We start from the raw sequence: 27,466 nt of genomic DNA, 5'->3' as shown, positions 1-27,466 counted from the left end.
TTCACAGACCTGTACCCCTGGGGATAAAAATATATGTTTATAAAAAAAAAATAAAAAATTTTTTAAAAACCACAATTTTTAGGTGCAGTAACAATGTAATTGAAGTATTTTTGTATTTCACTTCATAATGTTTTTATAGGATTTTAATAACTTTTAGATAGTTTTTAAACATGCAAAACCAGAATGTATACTAATTTTCTACTCTATATTAGTTTATGTAATAAAATCTGTGTAAAAAGGGGACTAGTAATAATTTGTCACATGAATGATGGGCATAATGACACGAGTTTACATAATTGTAAAAAATTACTATTAGGTCTAGAAAAAATTAAAGATAAATTAAATGTACAGATTTGATTTAGTTTATTTACTCCATGCTTTCTCATACTTTAAATACTAAGCTTAAGCTTAGAAGAAAAATGAAGAATTTATTCATTATTCTATTTCAGTATCCATATTCTACACCCCCTTCTTTCCATTTATCTTGTCATTTACAAATAGACCAATTTTTTCCTTCAAAAGATCTCAGAAATTCACTCCTTCCTTTCCCTACATAATCCAGACCTTGATTACCTAATACCTAGATTACTACAAGTCTTAAATTCTGTTAAAGAATGAGGTCAGATTTTTCCTCTTCGCTCAGCACACATTTTTCTTTAGAAACATAATTCACATACCATAAATTTATCCCTGAACACTTCAGCAACTTTTAATTTATTCAGAAAGTTGTGCAACCATCATCACTAATTCCTGAGCATTTTCTTCAAAAACAAAAACAAGAACAGAAACTCTATGCTAATTATTAGCAGCCACTTCCTACCCGCCCTTCTCAGTCCTTGTCAATCAATAATCGACTCTGTTTTTATAAGTTCTATTCTGAACATTTCATATAAATGGATTCATACAATATGTGGTCTTTGTGTCTGGCTTCTTTCACTTAATGTTGTCAAGGTTCAACCATGTTGTAGCATGCATCAGTACTTTATTCTTCCTGATTACTGAATAATAGTCCATTGTGTGGAGAGAAGACATTCTGTTTATCAATTCATCAGCTGATGGACATTTGAGTTGTTTCTACTTTCTGGCTGTTATGAATAATGCTGCTATGAACATTTTTACAAGTTTTTGTGTGAATATGTGTTTTCAGTTCTCTTGGGTATTTATACCTGGGAGTGGAATTGTTGAGTCCAGTGATAACTTTATGTTTATTTTTTTGAGGAACTGCCAGTTTTCCAAAGAGGGTCTGTCATTTTTACATTTCCACCAGCAATGTAGGAGTTCCAATTTCTCTTCATTCTTGCTAACATCTTTTTGATTATAGCCATTATAGTGTGAAGTGATATTTGATTTGTGCTCCCCTAATGAGAAATGATGTTGTACATCCTTTTATATGTTTACTGGCCATTTGTATTTTGTCTGGAATACTGTCTATTCAAACCTTTGCCATTTAAAAACTGGGCTGTCTTTTTATTGTTAAGTTGTAAGAATTCTTCATATATTTTGAATACTGGGCTTTTTATCAGATTTCAGATAGATTAGATATAAGATTTATAATATTTTAGCACAATCTGTGGTTTGTCTTGTCACTTTCTTGAGAGTGTTGATTTTTAATTTTAATGAAATTCAATTTATCTATGTTTTTCTTTTGGTTGCTTATGACTTCAGTGTCATACCTAAAAAAAAATCACTGCCTAATTTCGGGTCACAGAGATGTATATCTATGTTTTCCTCTATGGCTTTTACTGTTTTAGCTCTTACATTAAGGTCTTTGATCCATTTTGAGTTAATTTTTGTGAATGGTGGGAGGGGAAGAATCAACTTCATTCTTTTGCATGTGGATATCCAGTTGTCCCAACACCATCTGTTGAAAAGACCATCCTTTTACCTTCAAATTTTCTTGGCATCCTTGTAGAAAATCAATTAACCATACATGTATGGACTTATTTCTGGATTCTCAGTTCTATTCTATTGGTCTGTGCACCTCTCCTTATGCGAGTACTGCACTATCTTGATAATTATAGTTCTGCAGTAACTTCAGAAACTGAAAGATGTTGAGTTCTCTGTCATTTATCTTCTTTAAAAAATTTTTTGTGTATGTGTGGCTATTTTGGATCCTTTCCATTTCCATAAAAATGTTAGGAGCAGTCTTTCTTCAAAAAAAAAAAAAAAAAAAAGAGCTGGTATTTTGACAGGGATTGTGTTGAATGCATAGATCAACTTGGGGACCATGGCCATCTTCCCGCTATTTAATCTTCCAACCCATGAACGTTGAATATCAATCCATTTCTCTATGACTTAATATCTTTAAGTATTTTGAAGTTTTTAGTGCATTTTACACTTCTTTTGTTAAATTATTCCCAAGTATTTTACCTTTTTGATGCTATTATAAATGGAACTGTTTTCTTAATTTAATATTTGATTTGTTCATTGCTAGTATGCAGAAGAAATAAAGTTGATTATTTATATTGATTTTGTATCCTGCAATCTTGCTGAACTTATTCCTTATTTATTTATTTATTTATTTATTTTCTGGTGTGGCTTAAGATTCTCTATTTCAAGATTATGTCATCTGCAAATACAGATTTTTCTTCTTCCATTCTAATCTGGATGCCCTTTAGTTCCTTGTCTTGCCTAATTGCCTTAGTTAAAACTTCTAATATGAGGCTAAATAGAAGAGGTAAGACCTTTTGAATTTCCATCTGAAGGTTATCATCAGTTTAAAATTTTGGGGGGAAGTTGATTTTGAGAAGGTCTTCATTTAGTGTATATCTATGAATGCAGAAATCAATTTTGGGAGAACTGTTGCCTTTTACTGAATCTTCTACTGCATGAACATGGTATATTTCTTTTACTTGGGTCTTTAACTTCTGTCAACAAAGTTATGTAACTATCTGTTTTCCCCACAGGGTCCTAAACATCTGTTAAGATTTATTTCTAAGTATCTGACTTCTTCTGTTTGTTTTGATGTGATTGTGGTAGACAGAATAATGTCCCCCACTCCTCTAAAAGATGACCTTACTCTAATTCCTGGAGCCTGTGATTATGCTACCTCACACAGGAAACGAAATGAGGCAGATGTGATTAAGTTAAGGAGCTAGAGATAGACCATCCAGGTAAACCCCTTGTAATCACAAGCAAAGAGCTCTTTCCAGCTATGGAGAGAGAGAGAAATGGTTTCAGAAAAATAGATTCAACAAGTTGCTCGCTTTGATATTTTAAGTAGGGCAGTTACATTCTCTTATCTTTCTTCATTCCTGATAGTGTTTACTTATGCCTTCCTTTCTTTTCTTCCTTCCTTCCTTTTTTTTTTGCTCAGTTTCACTGGAGATTTATCAATTTATTAAGTCTTCAAAAAATCAACTTTTGGTTCTGTTGATTTTTTTTTTTCAATTTTGCATTTGTTTACTAAGTCATTATTATCTTATTACCTTCTATTTTCTTTGGTTTATTTTGCAGTGTTTTCTGCCTTTTAGAGATGGATATTCAGTTCAGTCATTTTCACGTTTTCTTTTTGAGTAATATTATATATATATATTTAAGGCTATAAATGTCACTACTACTTTAAATGCATACCAATGGTTATCAAGTTCTTTGACACATGGGTTATTAAAAAAAGTTTATTTCTTAATTTTTAATATGCGGATTTAAAATTAGCTTTGTTATTAATTACAGGCATAATTGCATTGTGATTAGATCACAAATGCTTAATTGATTTTAATCCTTTGAAATTTTGTTTTTTAAAAATCACTTAATATATGGTTCACTTAAACCCCAACTTTTTAAAATGCCAAGTTTCAAATATACAGGAAAGTAAAAGAACTATATCATAAACCTTCATACACTTATTATCTAATTTTGGTAATAGATAACATTTTTTTGCTATGTGAATGTCTTCAGGTAAAATTTTTAAATATTCAAAATTCATTATAGACATGACATTTTACTCCAAAATAATTCAATATACATCTATAATTTCCCTATAAATATATATGTATATTTTTGAAAATTTTATTTATTTATTTGACAGAGATTACAAGTAGGCAGAGAGGAAAGCAGAAAGAAAGGGAGTAGGAAGCAGGCTCCCTGCTGAGTAAAGAGCCTGATGTGGGGCTCAATCCCAGGACCCTGAAATCATGACCTGAGCTGAAGAGGGGCTTTGACCACTGAGCCACCCAGGTGTCCCCCTACAAATATATTTTATGAACATCCTGTGTATGTTTCATTAGGTTTAAGTTCATTAATTGTGTTGTTCATGTATTCTATATCTTTTACTAGAAGACTTATTGTTGTCTGTTTTTATATCTCAATCAAGGGGCATATTAGCAGTTTCCTGCTATGATTGGGAAATGGTCTCTTCTAGTAGTCATGTCATTATTTCTTTATGTATTTTGAAGTGAAAATATAAGGTGTATTCAATAAAGCCTTAATATTTACATTTTGATTATTAATACAGCTAAACCAGCTGAGTCCTCATTTGTGCTCATGTTTTTCTTTTAAAATTTTAATACTTGTATTAAGTATGTCTGCTGTAAACAATGTATATTTTTTTCTTCTTAAGGTCAGTTGGATGACGTTTGCCTTTTAAATGGGACATAATTACTATGATTATTTATATTTAAGTCTACAGTCCTTTACGTGCTTTCTATTTATCTCACCTGTTTTGTGTTCTTTCTCTCCATCTTTCTTGCCTTACTTTGGAAGGACTGTGATTTTCCTGCTATTCACCTGAAGTTATGTACTAGGTTGTAGAGGTCAACTTAGAAATTTTCACATGCATCCTTATTAATGCTGCTAGATATTTTTAAAAAGACTCTCAAAGAATGTATGATCTCAGTTCACTTTAAATTCATTACCGTTGGGTGCCTGGGTGGCTCAGTGGGTTAAAGCCTCTGCCTTCTGCTCAGGTCATGATCCCAGGGTCCTGGGATCGAGCCCCACATCGGGCTCTCTGCTTGGCAGGGAGCCCGCTTCCTCCTTTCTCTCTCTGCCTGTCTCTCTGCCTACTTGTGATCTCTGTCAAATAAATAAATAAAATCTTTAAAAAAATAAATTCATTACCCTTTGTGACTCCCTTGATTTTATGTGTTTTGGGTCACAGTCTATTTATATGTGTATACACATACTATGAGATTTTGCTTTATAGTCCATAAAGATTATATTTATGCATGGACCTGCTACTTTCTTTCTAGAACATTGTTTCTTACAGCTCTGACATTCCATGGAGGATTATTTTCCCTCTCTGTGAAGTACAGCTTTTAGAGTTCCCTTTAGTGTGGTGGCAAGTTGTTTAGAAGTCTCATTCCTGAAGTATATTTTCTATCTTCAACTGTTGAGAAGTCAGTCTACTGCTTGTTAAAAAATACCTCATTTTTCTCTGGTCACCTAGAAGATTTTCTTCTCGTCTTTGATATACTCTATTTTCATGTAAAATATCTAGCTTTGAATTTTTTAAGATTTATTTATTTGAGAGAGAGAGAAAAAGAAAGAGAGAGAGTGGAGGGATCAGAGAGAGAGAAGGAGAATCCCAAGTAGATTCCATGCTGAGCCCAAAGCAGGGGTCAATTCCATGACTATGGTATCATGACCTGAACCAAAACCAAAATTCAGACACTTAACCGACTAAGCCACCCAGGCACACCTCTAGCTGTGAATTAAAAAATACATATATACTCTTGGAATTCATTAGGTTTCCCTCAATATGTGAATTAGTATCATCTATCAATACTGAAAAATTTCCAGTCATGTATGTTTACATATTGATGCTTCTTTACATGTTTTCCTATTTTTTTTTTAAAGATTTTATTTATTTATTTGACAGACATAGATCACAAGTAGGCAGAGAGGCAGGCAGAGAGAGAAAGGAGGAAGCAGGCTCCCTGCCAAGCAGAGAGCCTGATGCAGGGCTCGATCCCAGGACCCTGGGATCATGACCTGAGCCGAAGGCAGAGGCTTTAGCCCACTGAGCCACCCAGGTGCCCTGCTTTCCTATTTCTTTCTTGAGAAGTCTAACATATGTTAGATCTTCTCACTGCAACTTCTATTTCCTTTATCTTCTTTGTATTTTACATCTTTTTTGTTTCTCTGTACTACATTCTAAATGGTCTATTTTGACTATCTTCAAGCTGTATAATTTTCTCTTAAGTTGTGTCTCACTTGTGGTCAAATTTATCCAGATTTTAAATTTGTTTTTTTTTTAATCTTTCAGTTCCAGAACTTCATTTTAGTTTTTTACCTATTTATTGGTATTGATTTTTAGAGTTTTCAGTTATCTGACAAAATGTTCAGACATGGTGAACGTGAACGTAGAATATGCATAATTATTTTACAGTTTATGTCTGATAATTCTAATATTTGAAGTGCCTGTGATTTGCTTCTACCTTTTTTGTTTCATTGTTCATGGTGTTGATTACTAGTGTTCATGGTTAACTTTGATGACATAGTTGGCATATTTCTACAAATAATTTGAGGACTTGGAATATGTTATTTTCCTTTAGGGCACATTTTCAATTGCTTCTGCCAGGTGCTAGGGACTTGAACAGTCCGTAATAATACTTAACTAAGGTTGAAAGCTTTCTGGGACATTCAGGTAAATTTTTTTTTTAAGATTTTATTATTTATTTGACTGAGAGATCACATATAGGCAGAGAGGCAGGCAGAGAGAGAGAGGAGGAAGCAGGCCCCCTGCTGAGCAGAGAGCCTGATGTGGGACTCAATCCCAGGACCCTGATATCATGACCTGAGCCAAAGGCAGCGGCTTAACCCACTGAGCCACCCAGGCGCCCACATTCAGGTAATTTAAAGCTGAGCTCAGTCTCTGTGTGTGAGGGCTGATTGATTTCCAGTTCACCTTTACTCCGTAAGCTGTGACCTTTGGGATCCTTGCAAAGAGAAATTGTTTAACAAGATCCCTATGCTTACTCCTTGTAGGAGCCCACCTTGCTAGTATAAACACAGTTGAGTATCTCGGCCTCCCACTTCAGATTAGCAAAGTATTCCAGGGTCAAAGTGGCCTCAGTCTGCCAGACTCAGCACTCTGAGCACTCATCCTTCCCCATATCTTTACTATACTGTTAGCTCTCTGATGTTTTTAAGAACTAAAATAAATAAATAAATAAAAATTAAAAAAAAATTAAATTTTGTGTAACTTCATCAATTATCTTTGGTGAGAATGTTATTCCAAATTATCAGTTCCCCATAACTTAAACAACAGTCTTCATTTTTAAAAATGAATTAAAACGGACTGATCCTTAGTACCAAGATGACTGATCAATAATATGGGTAAATTTTGAAAATTAAATTGCATTGCACTACTACTTACTGATATTTAATCTTACAGTTTTTCTAATTAGTAAATCAAACACAAAAGGAAAATTCTATAGTATTTTAGCAAAACAAAGAGAATAAAAAGAAATTAAGGACATAACAGCTCCTATTTGAAAGAAGTGTCAAACAATCATTGACTTATTATTAGTTTATTCAAGGACTAATTTCTACTCTGTGCCAATTATGTGGAAGGCAGTAAGTGAACAAGACTTTGCTATTTTAAATAACCTTCTATGCTATGATAATAGTTCTGAAGGTAATGTAAAATTAATTTTTAGGTTAACTTTTTCAAAGTTAAGGTCATCGATTAAAGTAAATTATAGAATTGAAATAATAAGGATCACATTTAATGAAAATAAAATATTTTGTAAGCTATTCATTTAAAGTTGTGAATATTCCTTTTTAACCACCTGAAGCTATTCTCCTCTTGGTTCCCTGAGTAAAATTAAAATTCCCCCGATTAGGATTAGAATGACACAAAAACCTTTATATATTTTTGCTAAAAACATGGATATAGTAATTGTGACAAAGAGGAAAAAGGTGAACATAACTTATACATATAAGAAGAATTTAAGTGCTTTGAATGTTTCAGATTTACAGATACAGTATCCGAATTAAATAAATCAACTTACACAGTTCTTCTCTATCAAGAGATTGTGCACCACCTCCAAATAAGCCTTTAAAGAATCCCCTGTTTGGTGCTTCAGGTGTTTCTAGAGGAGTGAAGAGTTCACCCAACATTTCCTTTAAAATCAAAACAAATTGTAATTGGTAAAGTTACAGGGAAAACTAAACTATAATTTATAAAACCATTACTGTAAACTCTAATTTAAGCTTATAATATTACCTGTTGATGTCACAGACAATGAGCCCATTTCAAATGATTAGATCCAGCACCTACTGACTTAATGAAACACTTAAGACTAAATTGACTAACTTGCTGCTTGCTACTTTGGCTAGATTATTTTCCTTACATTTCAAGCAAAAATTATATTCTTGCTTAATCTTAAGAAGATTCCAATCAGTATGACAAAATTTTCCCATAATTCCTGACATCAAAAATTTATAACTGGTTTAAAACTTAGGTCCTCCTACATTAGAACGAAGAAAAGCTAATAGTAAGTTGAAAACTTTAGTGTAATAATGGTGATACACAGTTCTGGAATTATCACTTTCAGCTGAGTCAGAAAACTAGTAATTTAGAAAGACACTTCAACTTCTTTTTTCATAAACATAGTCTAGGAAGAGAATTATGCCAACATACACCTGGGATTCCAGAAATTCGGCAGGGAGATAGGAAGGATTCTATTGTCTGAAATTACCATTTTTTAGAGCAAAGAAATGGTAAAACTAACTCAGGAGAAAATAAAGGTTGCTGACATGTTACTGAATTGTAAGAGGGAAGAGGAGTTTCTTTGAGAGATTGGGAGCAACATTATTTATAAGGCAGCTCTGGGAAGTTTTAGAATCAAAGTAAAAGTATAGTGTGGCTTTGGGATTGCATTTCTGACCACTTCAGAGTAGTAGCTATGATACAAAAGACATGTACATTATTGGTTCTGCATAGGAGTTCTGCTGTATCTGTTTTCACATTATTATAGTTGAAGATGAAGCATGTATTTTTTAGTTTCTTCCTTAGGGCTGGGCTAAGAAAAATTACTTAAGGATGTTCAAAGATTTTACTTTAAAGTATACTCATATTAATGTTGTTTCTCCAACCAGATTATAAATGGGAAGACATAATTGTTAACATAATATAAACAAGAGCTCATTTATAATGAAGTGAATTGAAGCCTGTACATTTTTTTCCCTCTGAAATTCTACAAAGTGGAACAAAACTAGAATGAAAAATCTCCTGAAAGTGGAAGAAGATTGTCTGGACCCTCCCCTTGCATTTCAGAAATATACAGGAAAGATGCACACAAAAGGGGCTACTGTTTCTACAAAAGACTTTAATTAAAAGGAAAAGATGGTACTGATTAAGTAAGCGTGGTTATTTAGCTATGTCAAATATCAGTTTAGCATGAGATTATTTTTACATATATTTTAAAAGCCTAAAAGTTTACAAGTAGGATAGTATCAGTGAGATAGAAAATACAGGGAAGTCTAGCAGGCAAAGGAGACGTGTTAAAAAAATACAGTCGCCAAAGGCCCTGTTGCTGTTTGCTTCTGGTTTTTCATCTTTGTTTTGGAAAACTTTTGTCCAGGTTATTTATTTGTTCTTTTTCATTCATAGTCGACACACAATGTTACATTAATTTTGGGTGTATAACATAATGATTAAAAAATTCTATACATTACTCAGTATTCATTACAATAAATGTAACTGCTGTCTGTCACAATAAAAAAAAATATATATCCTGAAGTCAATAAGTCAAACTTGTTAAAACTTACTAATGAATATACTGATAACTATTATTTAATTCAAATTTATATTACATTATATAACAAAGGTGATTTTAGGCAAATTTCTGATTATTTTTATACTGTACTACAACAGATTCCAATTTAAACTGTATCTATTAAATTGATAAAACAAAAATGGCAAACAGCTTTCATCTGAGTGTCTTTTATGCTAAATCAAGAGTAACATGATGTGTAACAAGTGATAGTATGTAGATATGCATTTAAACATTTATTTTATAATTATAGCTCTTAATTTATTTGGTATTTGAGCTTAAATTTTATAAATTCAAAGAATATAAAAATTATATTTATAAATGAAGAGTCATTTATATAGTATAGGAATTACTGGAATGAGAATGAACTTTGGAAACACATGGACTTAGGTCTGATTCTCATCTCTGCCTTTTATTCACAGAGGCATTTTAGGCAAATCAGTTTCTCAAAGAACTGGTTTCCTCAGCTTTAAAAAGAAGAGATAATAATATCTACTCCTGGAATGTTCTAAGGATTAAAGATAATGAACATATAAAGTGCCAAGAGTAGACACCCAATGATAGAAACACTTAAAGAGAAAAACTCCTTTCAAACAAAAGATTAAACAAATTAGGAAATGTGGAAATCATTTATCAGTAGATCAATAATATGAATAGATTATCTTTAAAGGAAGTTTAAAAGTTTCTTATAGTCTGCAGTCTCGGTATTAAAATTTGGGGAGAAACACTGATTTTAAAAAAGCATATATTACAACAACATTAAATAGTATCTATAGATTTTTTTTGCTTGTATTTAAATAAGGATTTTACCTATGATTAAATTTACTATTTAAAAGATTAATTTTAATGACGAATAATGCTAGCAAAATCTAAAATAGACTTGTATTTTCTATGATATATTTCTACATCTAATAATAGTAAACTGTATGTCTGAAATAGTATCTGGAACTTTTAAACTACCCTAAAATATGAATATATAAAAAACAAATCTAAAAAAACCAAAAAAACCAAAAAAACAAATCTGATGTTGAACTCTTGGGTTTCACTTTTCGTGTGTGTTAATAACCTTATGGGGTAAAATTTAGGACTGATTTCATGGGTCAATGAATATGCTTTATCACTAAACTCTTTTTAATACATCAACCAATCAGATTTCAATAATTTTGATTAAGAAAATCCTATGTTATAAAAATACCAAGTCTAAATAAATATCTTCCAAGATGAGCACAGCAATAAATTTCAATATTGAATGTATAACACTTAAGAGAGGCTAAATAGTTCAACTGTCAAAAATTTTGCTCAGTGAGTATTTGAGAGTTTGTTTACAAATTACAGTATTAAGGTGCTTAGGACAGTAACATTGTTTAAACTGAAATAATTCATATGTTCCACCTCTTATTTAAAATTGTGTTTTTTATTTAAATTCAAACATAAAAACAGTCAGTTTGAGAAGATAACTTGTACATTTTGCTCATGTTTTTACTCAAGATATGGTTAGAATAATGCTGTAGAAATAAATTTAGTTATTTCAATCTATAAATATATAGTTTGGACTAACTGCCTCTCCAAGACAATAAAAAGTTCTGGAGCCATGAATTTTTAAAAACAGCTTTATTAAGGTAACTGACATATGACAAACTGCACATACTTAAAGTATAAAATTTTAACATATACCTGTGAAATCATTGCCATCATCAAGATAATGAACATAGCCATCACTCATGCTTCCTTATGCTTGCATGGGAAAGCCTCTTGTTCTTTCTTGAACCCCCATCACCAAGTAAATGCTGATTAGCTTTCTCTCAACCTTGGTTAATTTATATTTTCTTCAGTTTTACTTAAGTGGAATCATACAATTTTGTAAACTTTTTTTGGCTTGGCTTATTTCACTCAGTATAATTACTGAGATTCATCCATGATATTGAATGTTATCAACTTTTTGTTCCTTTCTATTGATGAGTTTTATTCTACTGTATGGATATATTGTTATTTGATTATTCACTCATCTGTTAATGGACATGTAGGTAGTTTCCAGGTTTTTGGCTAATACAAATGCAACAATTATGAATATCAATTTCCTTCTCTCTTGAGTTAAAAAACTAGGAATAGAATGGGTAGGTCTTCAGTTTATGAATGTTTAACTTTTAAAGAAACTGCTAAGCTGTTTTCCAAAGTGGTTGTACTGCTTTTTGTTTGTTTGTTTGTTTATAGTCCCAGTAGTGTGTTGGGGTTCTAGACCCTTTATATCCTTGTGAGAACTTGACATGGTATTCTTCTTCTTCTTCCTTTTTAAAAATTTATTTGAGAGAAAATGTGAGCACAAGTGCAAGAAGGAGGAGCAGAGGGCGAGGGAGAAGAAGTAGACCCCTCTGAGCATGGAACTGAACACCGGGCTTGAACTCCTGAGACCCTGAGATCGAGACCCGAGTTGAGACAAAGAGTTGGATGCTTAACTGACTGAACCACCAAGCTGCCCTAGTGTTCTTTTTAATTTTAGCCTTTCTAGTTAAGTATTTATGATATCTCATTATGGTTTTAACTTACAGTTCTGTAAGGCCTAATAATGCTGAACAAAATCTTTTCATGGTAAAGGAGCTATTCAAATATTTGCCCATGCTTTTATTGGGTTATCTTGCTTGGCTTTTAAGAGCTTTTACATATTCTGGATATAAGTTCTTTATAGATAGATACATGTTTTGCCAAGGTTTTCTTCTAGACTGTGGCTTATATTTTTATTTCTTAAACGTCTTTGAAGAGCGTAAGTTTTAAATTTTGTTGAAGTTGTCAATTTGTTCTTTTATGGGTGGTGAGTTTGGTGTTGTAGCTAAGAAATCTTTACCAAACCCAAGTTAACAAAGATCTTCTCTTAGGTTCCCTCTAAAAGTTTTATAGTTTTAGGATTTACATGTAGGTCTATGATACATGTTGAGTCAATTGCTATATATACTGTGAAGTATGGATCAAAGCTCATTTTTTGTATTTTAATATCCAATTTTTCCATCATTTGTTGGGAAGGCAATCGTTTCTCAATTGCATTGTCTTTCTCAAAAGTCAGTTGTCCATATATGTGTGTGGGAGTATTTCTGAACTCTATACTCCGTTCTATTGATCTAGTTATCTAATTTGATGTCAGTACCATGTTCTTTGGTCACTATAGCATTACAGTAATTCTTAAAATCAGATGGTAAACTTTATTCTTTTTCAGAGTTGTCCTGCCTATTCTAGGTCCCATGCATTTCCACATGAATTTTAGAATAAATTTCCCCCAAAAAATTTCCACTGAGATTTTGTGAGGTTGCCTCAAATCTATAGATCAATTTTGGGAGAACTGGTCTCTTACTATTGAATTTTCTGACCCATGAACAAGGTACATATTTCAATTTATTCAGATTATTAAAAATTTCTTTCAGTGTTTTTGCTATTTCCAATGTAGAAGTCCTTCACATTAATGTCATTTATTCAAAGTAGATCATATTTTTGTTGCTATTATAAATGGTGTTTTTATTTACTTAAAAGATTTTATTTACTTATTTGAGAGAGTGAGCGGCACAAGCTGGGGTAGGAGGAAGGGGCAAAAGACTCACTGTTGAGCAGCGATACCCACTTTCTCCTATGTGGGACTCAAATCCCACAACCCTAAGATCATGACCTGAGCCAAAGGCAGACACTTAACTCACTGAGCCACCCAGGGGCTGCTAGGTGGTGTTTTTTTAACTCTCAATTTCCAAATGACCACTGCTTGCACAGAATTTTTTTTTCTGCATATTGATCTCATATCTCGCATTACTGTCAAACTGTTATTATTTCTAGTAGCTTTCTGAATAAATTTCCTAGATGGATGATCATGTCATCTGTGAATAACAACTAGTTTACTTTATCCTTTCCAGTTGAGATGTTTTTTTTTTTCTTTTCTTGCCTGAATGCACTGGGTAGAACCTTAAATACAACACTGAACAAAATACAACACTGAACAGGAGTGTTGAGAGTAAATGTCACTTTCTAGCTGATTTTAAGGAAAAATTATTCAGTAACTAATCACTAAGTATTAGGTATAGATTTTCCCTAGATGTCTTTTAAGCTCCCTTTTATTTTTTCTTTGCTGAGATTTTTTTTTTTTTTCTCAAATTTGGAAAGGGTGTTGGATTTTGTCAACTGCTTTCTATTAGTTAACTAATATGGTGAATTACAGTGATTGACTTACACATTCCTGGGGTAAATGCCATGATAATTAATCATGACCAGAATTATCCTTCTCATATACTGTTAGATTCAATTTGCTAAAACTTTCTTCCTAATTTTTACATCTGTATTAGTGATGTATATTGATCTGTGTATAATTTTTGTAAAGTCTTTGTCTATTTTTTATATCATGTTAATTTTAACTTCTAGAATGAGCTGGGAAGGAGTTCCCCACTTCAATTTTTGAGTTTTGTGTAGAACTGGTATTTCTTCCTTAAAATGTTCATAGAATTCATCAGTGAAGCCATCTGGGCTTGGAATTTTCTTCTCAGATACAGTACTCTTCAGTTTATCTTTTTTTCTTTAGTGAACTTTGGTAATTTGTGTCTCTCCAGGAATTTGTTCATTTTCATCTAAGTTTTTGAGTTTATTGGCATGAATTTTTTCATAATATTTCCTTATTGTCCATTTCAATATTTTTTGAATCTGTAGTAATGCTACTTCTCTCATTCTTGATTCTGATAATTCGTAACTTCTCTCTTCATAATCAGACTGGCTTGAGATCAATTTTATTTATTTCAGAGATCAAACTTTCAGTTTTATTTATGCTTTTCTATTGTTTCCTTGTTTTCTATTTCTGTTCACTGTTTAAACCTGCTTGGATATTTATTATTGTCTTTCTTCTGCTTACTTTGGGTTTCACTCGCTTTTCTTTTTCAGTTTTTTATGGTAGAAGCTGAGGTCACTGATTTGATAAGAACTTCTCTTCTAATACAAGTGGTTTATTGCTATGAATTTGTCACGTTTAAACACTCAGTTTTTTTTTTCTATTTCTATGCTTTTAAAATACCTAATCTTTTCATCTGCAATGTCTGATCTGTTGTTAATCCCATCCAGTATATTTTTCATCTCAAGCACGGAAGGTTTTCATCTCTAGAACTTTGATTTTGGTTTTTTGTATCTTCCACATCCCACTTAACTTTTTGAATGTATGGAAGACAATAATAACTGTTTTGATGTTCTTCTGTACTAATTGTAATATTTCTGTCAGTTCTGGTTTGGTTTCTTAAAAAGATTAATTATTCTTCTTATTATGGGTCATATTTTCCTGACAATCTGACTGGATGCCAGATCTTTTGATTTTTACCTTGTTGAGTACTGGATATTTCTCATCTTGCTAAGTTGTCTTAAGCTTCATTCTGGGACAAGAGGAAACATTTTGATCCTTTTGGGTCTCACTTTCGTAATTTGTTAGGCAGGTCGGAAGCAGCACTCCTTTTAGGGCTAATTATTCCCCAACTAATGAGCCCAGACCCTCCTGCATACTCTACCCAATTTGTCACTGAATTAGACTGAATAATGGCCATTTAAATACCAGGTTCTAGGGGGCATCCAGGTGGCTTAGTCAGTTAAGAGTCTGCCTTTGGCTCAGGTCATGATCCCAGGCGCCTGGGATTGAGCTTCACATCAGGCTCTTTGTGCTCAGCTTCTCCCTTTCCCTTCGCCCCTCTGCCCCCCCCCCCCCACCCAACTCATGCGCTCTCTCTCTTGCACTCTCTCTCAAATAAAAAAAAGTCTCAAAAAAAAAAAAAATCAGGTTCTAATCCCCGAAACCTATAAATGTTACATCTTGAAAAACAAAAAGAGGAGATGGTGTCTTGCAAATGTGATTAAGTATTCTGCCATGGGGAATTTATCCTGATTATCTAGGTGGATCCTAAATCCAATTACAAGTCTTTTTATAAGAGGGAGATCGGACACAGGCACAAGAGGAGGAAGCAAGGTGACCATAAAGGTAAGATTGGAATAATGCAATCACAAGTCCAGGAATGCTGGCACCTTAAAGGGGCAAGATCCTCTCTAGAGCCCCTGAAGGGAGCATGATTCTGCCAACACCTTGCTGTTGGCTCAGTGAAACTTACTTCAGATTTCTGACTTTCTGAAGTGGGAGAGAATAAACTTATGTTGTTTTTGGTCACCAAGTTTATGGTGATTTGCTATAGCAGCTTCAGGAAACTAACACACTCATCAATTATACATTTTTTAGCTTGGCTATTGGGAGCAGGAACTGTGCCTGGCCCTGGGACCAGGCACAAATCCCTCTAATTTTCTATTCCTATCAGATGGCTTTTTCCCAGGCCAAAGAGTATCTACAAGCATGTGCTCAACAGTACTCTACTGAAAACTTTTGGCAGACCCTCTGCAGACATTCTCTCTCTATATACCTCTTTTCTCTCTGGTCCTCGAAGAACTTTAACTTACTTGGTCTTCCCAGACTCTTGGCTCTGTCTCCTAAACACAGGAAGTTGGTCAGACTCTGCCTAAGTACCTTCCCTCTATGCATGCTCTGGAAACTCTATCAAGGCACTAAAGCTAGAGCACTTCCTTTGTTTCCTGTCTCTAAGGGATTACTTTCCTTCACTGCAAATGTTCAGGATCTTGAAAACTGTCATTTCATGTTCATGTCTGCTTTTTTGGGGCTGCTTCAGGCAGGAGGGTTAATCTGGTTCCTATTATTCCAGCTGCGCTGGAAACTCCATTAATGTTTGTAGGCATCTTCTTTATTTTTTGGTTAAAGTTAAATGAATGCACAATTAGGGCACTCTGGAAACCAAGGAATAGTATTTATAAAGTCAATGGTACAACATATTTTTATCAAAGCATTACTTTTAGGCATTGAAAATACAGAGGTAAATAAAATGTAAATAATGTTCAAAAAAACATTCTATCACAGATTGCTTGGAGTTCACTTTTCATTTATCATTTACCATGAGGGTACAGAACAGATAGTTATTAAAAGAAATTGAGTTACTAAAGGACCATTTCATTTAAAAATAATGGGTAAAGTTTACTGCTGCTATTGATTTTTACTAAAATAAAACACTAACCAAAGAATAGACTTGATCTCAAAAAAAGTGATGATGTTTAAAATTTTGAGTAATTGAATTAAGACCACATTTCAGATGAAATGAATTAAGAATAAATTAAACTGCCCGTATTATTTCTTAATACAGTAACATTTTACTAGTGAAAGGAAACACTAAAGAAAAATTTTACCTTCCCCATAAAAAGAGAAGGTTTAATTCAGAAACCTAAGAATCTTTGAAAAAACATCTCCACCCTAATGTAAATGTAACTTTATATCTAACATATTAGATCTACAATTCTGTTTCACTCTCAAGGTTCATAATAATATCATTAGGAGTACATTCCCAGGACAGTTTAGCTCACTGAAATAATACTAATATCTGACAGTAAGCCCACACCCTGTACCAAGCACTATGCTAAGCACTTCACATGCTTTGTCTTCTTTAATTCATACCATATCCTATAGCGTGGATATTATTTTTAATCCTATTTTTAAAGATGATGAAGCTCAGAGACAATAAGTAACTTGTCTAAGGTCACATCATTGTGTAATTATTAGCAACAATGGGCCTTAAATTCAGTCTTGACTCTAAAGCTCAGATTCTAAAAATGAGCCACAAATTCATTACAGACAAGTAAAATAGGGCTAATTGTAAAAAGTCTCATTAACATGCTCCCTTAAAGTTCCCTTAGATAATGGTTTCTGCTAAGTATCAATTAATATATATGTTTAATATTTTAATATTTTAGCTCAATATAAAAGCACTTTTATTTTAAAAGGTGAAATGAAACTGATAGTTTTTAACATACAGTTGTTCCTTGAATAGTGTGATGGTTAGGGGCCCAATCGCCCTGCACAGTCAAAAATTCTTGTGTAACTTTTGAAGCCTCCAGAAGTTTACTAATAGTATACTGCTGACTAGAAGCCTTACTGATGACATAAAGAGTGGATTAGCACATATTTTATATGTTATACTTATTATATACTGTATTCTTACATTAAGGTAAGCTGGAGGAAAGAAAATGTTAAGAAAACCATGAGGAAGAAAAAAATAGTTACAGTATTGTATTGTATTTGTTGGAAAAAAAATCTGTGTATAGTCCACTCGTGCAGTTCAAACACATCTTGCTCAAGGGCCAACAGTATATGTAAGCACATAAGGCACTTGAATATTAAAAAAAGAAACAGTTTTATATTTAAAGAATGTAGTCTCTTGCAAACAGATCAACAAAAATATTCAAAGTAAAACTATGAAATCTTATTTTTTCTTACATATATATACATCCTTGTGAATACAGAGTGTATGAGAGGGGATGAAATAATATGCAGATATAATTATTTCCACTTTAACACACTTCCTTAAAAAGGTTTCTTTGTGTGTATAATTGTTATTTATTATACGTGGAGAGCATGTATAAAATGTATGTAATATTTCATATTTCTATACCATCACTGGGTTGAAAAAATATGAGTCAGTGAGATAAGTCCCTCTTATAACAAGAGTCTGATGAAGTTACTTTTATCACAAGTCTCAAAGCATATGCTCTGAAGTCAGGCTTTGGATTTTCCCATATAGGCTCATTTGTATAGTACTGAGAGAGTAAGAGAGAAACAAAAGTAAGGGATCTTAGAGAATATTTCACCTTTGAAGAAATTATAGTAATATTTTTGTCATTTACCTGAAGATTTTCACAGGTCTCTTGACTGTAAGTGAGTCTCTGGATTTCTGTAGGTGAAACAAGATATGATGCTTGTCCATTGTTGGTGAAGCAGAATGTTCTGGCTATCCGCATGTTGGTAAGGGGCAAGTAATATACATCCAGTAGAGGCCTTAAACTTGGCAAACTTGAGAAAAATATTAAAAAGTCGTTAATAAGAAACAAGGTAGGTTTTGGAAAACAGTATGGAAGGTCCTCAAAAAGTTAAAAGTAAAACAACTTTGTGATCCAATAATCACACTACTGGGTATTCACCCAAAGAATAGAAGAACCCTAATTCAAAGGATACATGCACTTCTATGCTTATAGCAGCATTATTTATAATAGCCCAGATATGGAAGCAGCCCAAGTATCCACTGACTGATAAATGGACAAAGAAGATCTACATCTTCTTCCATATATATTTTGTGTATATATACACATGTATATATATATATGTGTGTGTCTGTGTATAGCCAATGGAATATTATTCAGTCATTAAAAAGAATGCAGTCTTGCCATTTGCATTGACATGGATGGAGCTAGAGTGTATAACACTTAGTAAAATAAGTCAGAGAAAGACAAATATCATATGACTTCACTCAGTGGAATTTCAGAAACAAAAAAAACAAAGGGAAAAAAATGAGAGAGAGAGACAAATCAAGAAACAAACTCTTAATTATAGAGAACAAACTGATGGTTACCAGAGGGGAGGGTGATGGAGGAATGGGTGAAATAGGTGATGGGGATTAAGTAGCACACTAGTAATGGTGAGCACTGGGTGATGTGTAGAAGTGTTGAATCTCATGCACACCTGAAACTAATACAACACTGTATGTTAACTAACTGGAAATAAAACAAAACAAAACAAAAAAAAAAAAACAAGGTAGGTTTTAGTCTTGAACAAAGTATTACAGAAGGCAAAAACAGCAGGACCTTATAAATCTTGTGATCTAGTATACTTGAGAGGTAGATAAAACTGATTTGTATTCTTCATAAACTTGTTCACTATTAACTGAATGAAAATAAATTCTCAGTGTATAAGACTGTAAACAAAAGCATTTCATTTTAGTGGAATGTAATTCCATAGTTCTGTTTTAAGGCTGTAAATGCCATGTTTATGTTTTTTAAAAATGTGTAACTCTTACCTAAAAGTCATAATATGTCCGTTAGCGCAGAAGCAGGCAAGGCAAATACTGTTACTCAATGCTACGATATCTCCACGAAGCACAAATGAGGTCTCTGTAATGTTTTGCTTGTAAGCACAGTTCTGAGTTGGCAGTGAGATGACTTTTGCTTGCTTTTCAGAACATATCACGGCATACTGGTTTTCACTAATTTCCTGAGAAGAGGAGGGGGATACGGAGACAGGTCGTCGTTTCTTTAATTTCTCCTTTTCATCTTTTTCTTCAGGAACATTGTGTTCTCTCCAGGATTCATACGCGGGTGGCACTAAGCAGCCTGTGGTATCCAGGAATGCCATTCTCAGGATCGCCCCTTTTAACCTCAATATAGTACCTAAAATATGTAAGTTTAGTAGATAACAAGTATTTTAACCCCCACAGCAAATATGTATATTCCAACTGACACATAAAAGACATTCAACAACACATAGAATGCATATTAAATTGAAATTGTACACCGGCTTACTAAAGGGATTCAACCTTTCTTTGAGCATGTATCTGAGCGTGTATCTGGAAAAAGAAATCAGAACTACATGTCCCAAACCAGTAAATATTGGGATGCCTGGAACTATGTCTTCTTTCATATCTGCCAAGTGTACTACCAACAAGTGTGAGAGCAAGTGGATGATGTCTAGAGCTGCACGGTCCAATATGGCAGCCACTAGTCACATATAGCTACAGAGCCCTTGAAAATATGGCCTTGTCCAACTTGTGGCATGCTGTGAGAGTAAAATACATGCCAGATCTAAAGACATTATAAAAAAAAAAGTAAAATATCTTAAGAATTTAAAAACACTGGTTATATGATGAAACGATAGGATTTTAGATATGCTAGGCTAAATAAAGTGTCATTAAAATTAATTTCACTTTTTAAAAACTTTTTATTTATTTATTTTTTAAAGATTTTATTTATTTATTTGTCAGACAGATCACAAGTAGGCAGAGAGGCAGGCAGAGAGAAAGGAAGGGAAGCAAGCTCCCTGTGGAGCAGAGAGCCCGATGTGGGGCTCGATCCCAGGACCCTGAGACCATGACCTGAGTCGAAGGCAGAGGCTTTAACCTACTGAGCTACCCAGGCGTCCCTAAAAACTTTTTAAATATGGCTATCAGAACATTCTTTATGTGGCTTATCTTTCCTGGCTTTTTTTTCTATACCCATTCTTACTATAAAGAAAGAGATTAGTAATATTATCATTATGTAACCTTTTCTAACAACTAGTCGTACAGAACATTCTCAAATATTTATTGAGCTGGATGAATAAATCAAACTGTGTCTTTGATGTAAAGATGTAAAGATAGTTCACAAATTACCATTAAAATCATAATTACATTTTAATTTTAAATTCCAAGTAATGTTAAAGTCCACTGTATAAACAAGGGATACACTAATGAGCACAATCATGTTTTTTTTTCTAAATCAGCATAAATTAGTAATGAAAACCAGATTTCTCAGTTATTTCCAGATCAGACTCCACATACATTTGATGAAATTGAATCTCATTTTCAATATACAAGTCATAATTTTTTTCTTAAGATCTGCTATTAAGTCACCTTTTCCTAATACTTCAAAGGAGAAAAACAACATAATTTAAGACTTCACATTTAGATATTAAAAACAGCCAACACTATGCTGTTCAAAAAATATTTTTTGCTTTTTCTCCTGAACATGGTACTACCCTTTTGCTTACAGAACATAGCATTTTAAGGTATCTTTGAATGCATTAGAAGAGCAGTTGCTTTTTTATTTTTTTTTATTTTCTAATGAAAATCATTTTAGACATGATGGTAGAGTTAAAAATAATGCAAAACCTGGATGGCTGTATAAATAAAAGATACACTGGAATCTTATTCATGTATTCTTTCATTAAAAACACAAGACTACATCTAAATGTAAACATTTAGTTTACATTTTAGAATTCATAGATCATTTCAAAAATGAAAAGCAAAGGCTTCTACCAAATACAGCAAGTCAGACCTTCAGTGCAAGCACAGCATGAAAGCATACATACCACTTGGAGAGACAATGACTGGCTGAAGAAGTCTTTGTTCTCCTCCTGGGGGAAGGTTCAGTGCAATAACTAGCACTGTTCCCAATGTAGTACCAACCCATAAACATGGGGAGGGAGATGAATCTGCCTTTCGAGTAAAAGTTTCACAGAAATGAAGAGCAGAAATTGCTTCTCGAGATTCTTTATCAATGCTGGTTACGCTGGAACTCCGTGATCGGCTGAAGGAATTATCTTTTATATCTGAAATAAATTAAAATGGGTGAGATTGCCTGTTATAAAATATCATAAAAATCTGACAAAATGGTTAATTTGCAAAAAGACAAAACCTATAGCATATTTTAGTTTTTAATCAAAAACAATTTACTTTTTTTTTTTTAAGATTTTATTTATTTATTTGACAGAGATCACAAGTAGGTAGAGAGGCAGGCAGAGAGAGAGAGAGAGGGAAGCAGGCTCCCTGTTGAGCAGACAGCCCAATATGGGACTCGATCCCAGGACCCTGAGATCATGACCTGAGCCGAAGGCAGCGGCTTAACCCATTAAGCCACCCAGGCGCCCAACAATTTACTTTTATGGTAATAATTTTCCTTTGTTTAGATATAAAATACAAACAGATAAATTCATAAATTCATAAATTCTCAGAAGAGAGCTGGGTGCAATTCCAGAGAATTTCTGCCTGTGTGATCTATATGGTTTTTGGTGTGGCTATTTGTTCGTATCCTGGTTGCTTTTCTCATCTTAGACCTCACCACCTTCTTTTCTAATGATGCTGTTTCTTCCTTTGGTAATGCCAATTCCACAGTTGGGTAACTAGAAAACTGTGGGCATTTTCTTTTCTATTATGTTCATTTAGCCAATATATAGTACACCATAAGTTTTTGTTGCATTTTCAGTGATTTATGTTTAAAAATTCCACTTAGAAGTACTCTGATACTACCTTCAATTTGTTGAAGATTTTTTTTCAACTCTGTCCATATGAAAGTCTTTAATCCGTAAAAATTTAGCCTTCGTTTTCCTTCAAAGCCATTTTAACTATAATCAACATTCATTCAAGGCATTTTACATCAAAATGTATGACTGGTATCTGGCTCATACTTAATTGCATACCAGTGTATTCCTTTCACCTCTTTCTGTAATGACAGGGATACTTCAAAATTATAGTAATAATCCCTCCCTTGTCTGCAGCTGCCTTCTTCACTGGGGCCAAATGCAAGTTTGCCTTGAGCCTTGGTCTCTTTTCACTTGCAACTGCATTTCCAAATTTATGGGAATTTTCTCCATTATGTCTCACTATGTAAAATCAAAATAAGTTATTTCCCCCAAAGTTCTAATTCTTCTAATGGCACTCTCTATATTCATAACAACCCAGTTCTAGGGAACAACACTTAAAATGAGTTTCAGTTTTGGCTCTTTCCTTTCACTTTATCTATACATCTGATGGGATGCCAAGTCCTATGTTATTTTACTCCAGTGTTGTTTCCTTCTTTTCATGATCAATCAACTTCCATTACCCTTCATTCAGGCCTTGTTTGCCATTCATTGAGACTGCTGATAATTCACAAGTGGTCTTCCCACCTTCATTCTGTCACTGTTCTAACACAATTCAATTGAATTTTATAAGTTACAGTCATAATTCTGTTACCTCTACTTAAAAAAGTCTTCAGTGGTTCCTCTTTATTTGATCATGTTTCATATCTTACTCAGACTTTTAAGAATCTCCACAAACTATTTCAGCTCTCCTTTCTGGCCTTATCTTCAATGGTACCCTGCTTTTCAGGAACTGGTGGGAACAAACTGAGTCATTCATTGTTCTCCAGACATACCTTGCACTCACCTACTTTAGACTTCTGTTTGTGATTTTCTATCTGATTGGTTCCTGTGCCTCACCTTTTTCTCTACCAAGATTGTGCTTATTGGCCATCTCAGGTACCATCATTGTCATGAAGTTTTATCTTGATTGTTAAAAGCATATATGGTTTTTCTCTTTTTTGAATCTCGATAGTTTTTTTCTCTCCCATGGCACTAATAGTACTTCTGTTCTGTAGTTCTTCCAGACTTGCCATAGGCCTCACTCTAAAGTGACTCTAAGTTTCTTGAATACAATAGCTGTGTCCGTTTGAGCATAGTGCCTAGCTTATAAAAGTATCTATTAATTACTTGCTGAAGACAGATCTATAGTTCAAAGTATCTGAACCGATGTCTTTCTGCCACACCTTTGGGATATATTAAAATTTCTAGGAGTTTTTACTATTCTTATCTAACAAATAGGTCCTCAAATCACATGCTTTCAATGTTATCATAAAAGAAATGACTTCATGTCATCAAAAAGAAGAAAACAGTCTTCTAAATTGTACTTTATTAAATAAAAAAGGTATAATTGAATCCTAACTATACTCCCTAAAAGCTTTTGTAATCAAATTTAAATTCAGGGGCACCTAGGTGGCTCAGTCAGGTAAGGATCAGAATTTATTTAGGCTCAGGTCATGATCTGAGTTCCTGGGATAGAGCCCTATGTCTGGCTCCATGTTCAGAGGGGAGTCTGCTTGTCTCCCTCTCCTTCTGCTCCTCCTGATTGCACATGCATGCTCTCTCTCTTCCTTAAATAAATAAATCTTTAAAAAATTTGAATTAATAGATTGACAAATATTTCCCCAAATGATAACTATATACATCAGAATTTTGATTATAGCTAGCCTCTGAAAATAATAAAGCTACTAGTTATGGCAATAACGGGTAATTTCTAACTATAGTGCCTAAAGATGTCTCTCTTTTGCCTGTAATTCCTCTTAAAGATTTTGACATGGCAAAACAGAACTATTTCCTATAAATGAAACAACTTTCCACAAGCAATGGCTCATTACTGGATGAGTGTGTAATATTAAATATATAAACTGATTCCAAATGTTAACTCTAAAGTATTCAGTTATTTTAGCAAAATAATAGTAATTTTTTTACTTTTTTAAGATTTTAAGTAATCTTTTAAGATTTTTTTTTTTTTAAGATTTTATTTATTTATTTGACAGAGAGAAATCACAAGTAGTCGGAGAGGCAGGCAGAGAGAGAGAGGGAAGCAGGCTCCCTGTTGAGCAGAGAGCCCGATGCGGGACTCGATCCCAGGACCCTGAGATCATGACCTGAGCCGAAGGCAGCAGCTTAACCCACTGAGCCACCCAGGAGCCCCATCTTTTAAGATTTTAAGTAATCTCTACATTTAGCATGGGGTCCAAACTTATAATCCCAAGACCAAGAGTCTTGTGCTCAGTCTTGTGCTGACTGAACCAGCAAGGCAGCCCAAATAATAGAAGTTTTAAATATACCTTCCAATGATAAAAATATTCATTACTTTAATAAATCATACACATACAAGGTGATTAGACATATATATTCAGTTGTGACCCAATGACAATGATAGAAATCAATGAAAATTTGTTAAGAAAATTTGAGGGGCGCCTAGGTGGCATAGTTGGGTAAGCATCCACCTCTTGGTTTTGGCTCAGGTGGTCTCAAGAGTCATGAGATTGAGCCCCACATCTGGGTCTGTGCTCCGCACAGAGTCTGCTGCTTAAGACTCTCTCTCCGTCTCAGCCCCTCCCCCTTGCTCTTGCTCTCAAATAAATAAATCTTAAAAAATTTATAAAAAGAAAATATGGTAATATAAACTTGATCATAAGAAAATTTGATAATATAAATTTCATTATAAATTAATCTGTAAAATTCTTACTCTTTTCTATTAGAATTACAATAGGTGATTCACAACAATCTGTACTTCAAATTCAATCTGTACTTTAATTCATAGGCCAAATAAAGTGTTTTAATTTAATGGACTAATTTAAGGCCTTGTATAAAAATTATAATTTTATAATTATAAATTATACAATTTATAATTATAAAATTATAAAAAATTATAGAAATTATAAAATTCATAAAAATAAAAAATTCATAAACTACAACTGCATTTTATTATGACTTCTCTATTAAAATTTGGCTTACCAAAGAACTCCTAAGTATAGATCAATATGTGAAAATGAACTGAATCAAGAAACAATCCCAAACTTACCCAATTCTATCAGCCTAGAACTTGTTGGAAAGTAAGTTAGAATTTTTAGCATTTTAGAATTTTTAGTTAGTTCATGAATTGTACTATTGTTAAGTCAGATCTTGTGGATCTTTGTGGCTTAAATTTTAGAAATTAGGCAGCCTAAACAAATGGACTAGAAATTTCTATTTTAATTCTAGTAATAAGAGCAGAAATGAAAAATGGCTACCACTAAGCAAGCCATACCATGTGATACACCCTCTCATAACACTTTAAATTTATCATTCTATTGAATCCACATAGTAAGTGAAAAGCATTATTATCACAGTTTAATGAATAATAAAATAGATACTTAGGTTCAATAACTCATCCAGGATGACAAAGCTAATTAGTGGAAAAGGCAGGACATGTGTCATGTCCAAGTCTAAAGCTTTCTCAGGCAACTCCAGATGGACATGGGATTAGTCAAACCACCAAAATATAAGAAGAGAGTTTTGGTTATTATTGAGAGTTAAAGTTCAGTCTTTAAATTAAAAAATATATTTGAACATGTGATGTTTCTGAGAGCTCTAAGCTTGGATAAAATTTATCACTAATGCTTCTATCCATTAATGCTTTCTATTAATGCATGCCACAAATCATTGCTTTCATGTTACTCTCTGATGCCTAGAGCATTCTACCTCTATATTACCCTTTCTTCCCACATTGAGCCTTATACAACAACATTTTATTCCCCCAGTCAAAACATTATGCCAATAGTTGAATTTGGTCAGGGTAAACTTTAGGAAAGAAAATTAACTCACATTAAGGTATAAAAGTCTGATTTTTCCCCCTCTGTTGCCACTTGAAATGTAACAACAGAACCCTAACAATATTACCCACAGTTCCTGAGGGTGGGCCATGGAATCTGGTATGGTGAAGCCATAGTCAAAGTGTAGCGTTGCATGATTTCCTCATAGGCCAAAGTGAATTCTAGTCACAGAAGCTTCCAGAGTTGCAGGGCAGTCCAACAGCCTCAGCTGCTTTAGGAACACCTAGTAGTTTGAGCCTATCAATAAAATTGTTTTTCCCTATTGACTCCCCAGCCAATGTAAAACAATCAGCAGCTAAGAATCTCTACCAAAAACAATAGTTCAGCAGTACAAGGACTTGAAGGGAAATTACTTAGGAAACATGGAGACTGTTCCAGTTGTACAAGCAGTTGTAATTGGCTTAAGGCACTGAAATACATGGGCATGTAAGGTTAAACATGAACTGAATAAAGATGATCTATACAAGCATGGAATATACCCAGATTAAATTACTTATAAACGTATGATACTCTTTTTAAAAATAATTGTGGCATTTTTATTAATTTAAAAGTACTTTTCCATGTGTTTTTCAGATTTTTAAGATACTGGAAGGCATAAAGCCATTTTAACTAGCAGTATTTAGTGTTATTAAAATCACACACCTCTGAGAGTGATGAAAACTCTGCCCCTCAAATACACTTAGTGTCAAATTACATCTTTCATTTATATAGTAAAGGGAGCTATTCCCTTCTCAAAACACGTTACCTTATATTCTAGATTAATCCTTGTTCCCGTAAGACCAGTCCTACTACAGGATTCTAAGAAATTGTTTCTCCTATGTTCAGGAATGGATCCTTGTACTGCTGACAATGGAAGTTATTATGCCCACTCACTGATAATCATATATCTTCTATCAGTATAACTGAGATAGGATTATGATTTGGAAATGCTAAAATAGTATGGTGAAATGGACAATACC

General features: G+C 33.4%; 1 protein-coding gene across 5 annotated transcripts in view; it reads right to left on the bottom strand.

Moving 5' to 3' along the window:
- STXBP5 (syntaxin binding protein 5) overlaps positions 1–27,466 on the bottom strand; it is a 182,573-nt gene that overhangs the window by 7,024 nt on the left and 148,083 nt on the right. For all 5 annotated transcript variants that reach the window (XM_059400904.1, XM_059400906.1, XM_059400907.1 and 2 more), the window contains 4 exons: positions 21,661–21,900; positions 19,616–19,985; positions 18,450–18,615; positions 7,956–8,067 (listed from right to left, as the gene is read on the bottom strand). In XM_059400904.1, the coding sequence (XP_059256887.1) occupies positions 7,956–8,067; positions 18,450–18,615; positions 19,616–19,985; positions 21,661–21,900 (888 nt within the window). The remainder of the gene's footprint in view (positions 1–7,955; positions 8,068–18,449; positions 18,616–19,615; positions 19,986–21,660; positions 21,901–27,466) is intronic.

This window comes from Mustela nigripes, chromosome 5 (assembly GCF_022355385.1).
Source record: "Mustela nigripes isolate SB6536 chromosome 5, MUSNIG.SB6536, whole genome shotgun sequence".
Taxonomy (NCBI): Eukaryota; Metazoa; Chordata; class Mammalia; order Carnivora; family Mustelidae; genus Mustela; species Mustela nigripes.
This window is presented reverse-complemented; position numbering and strand designations above follow the sequence as displayed.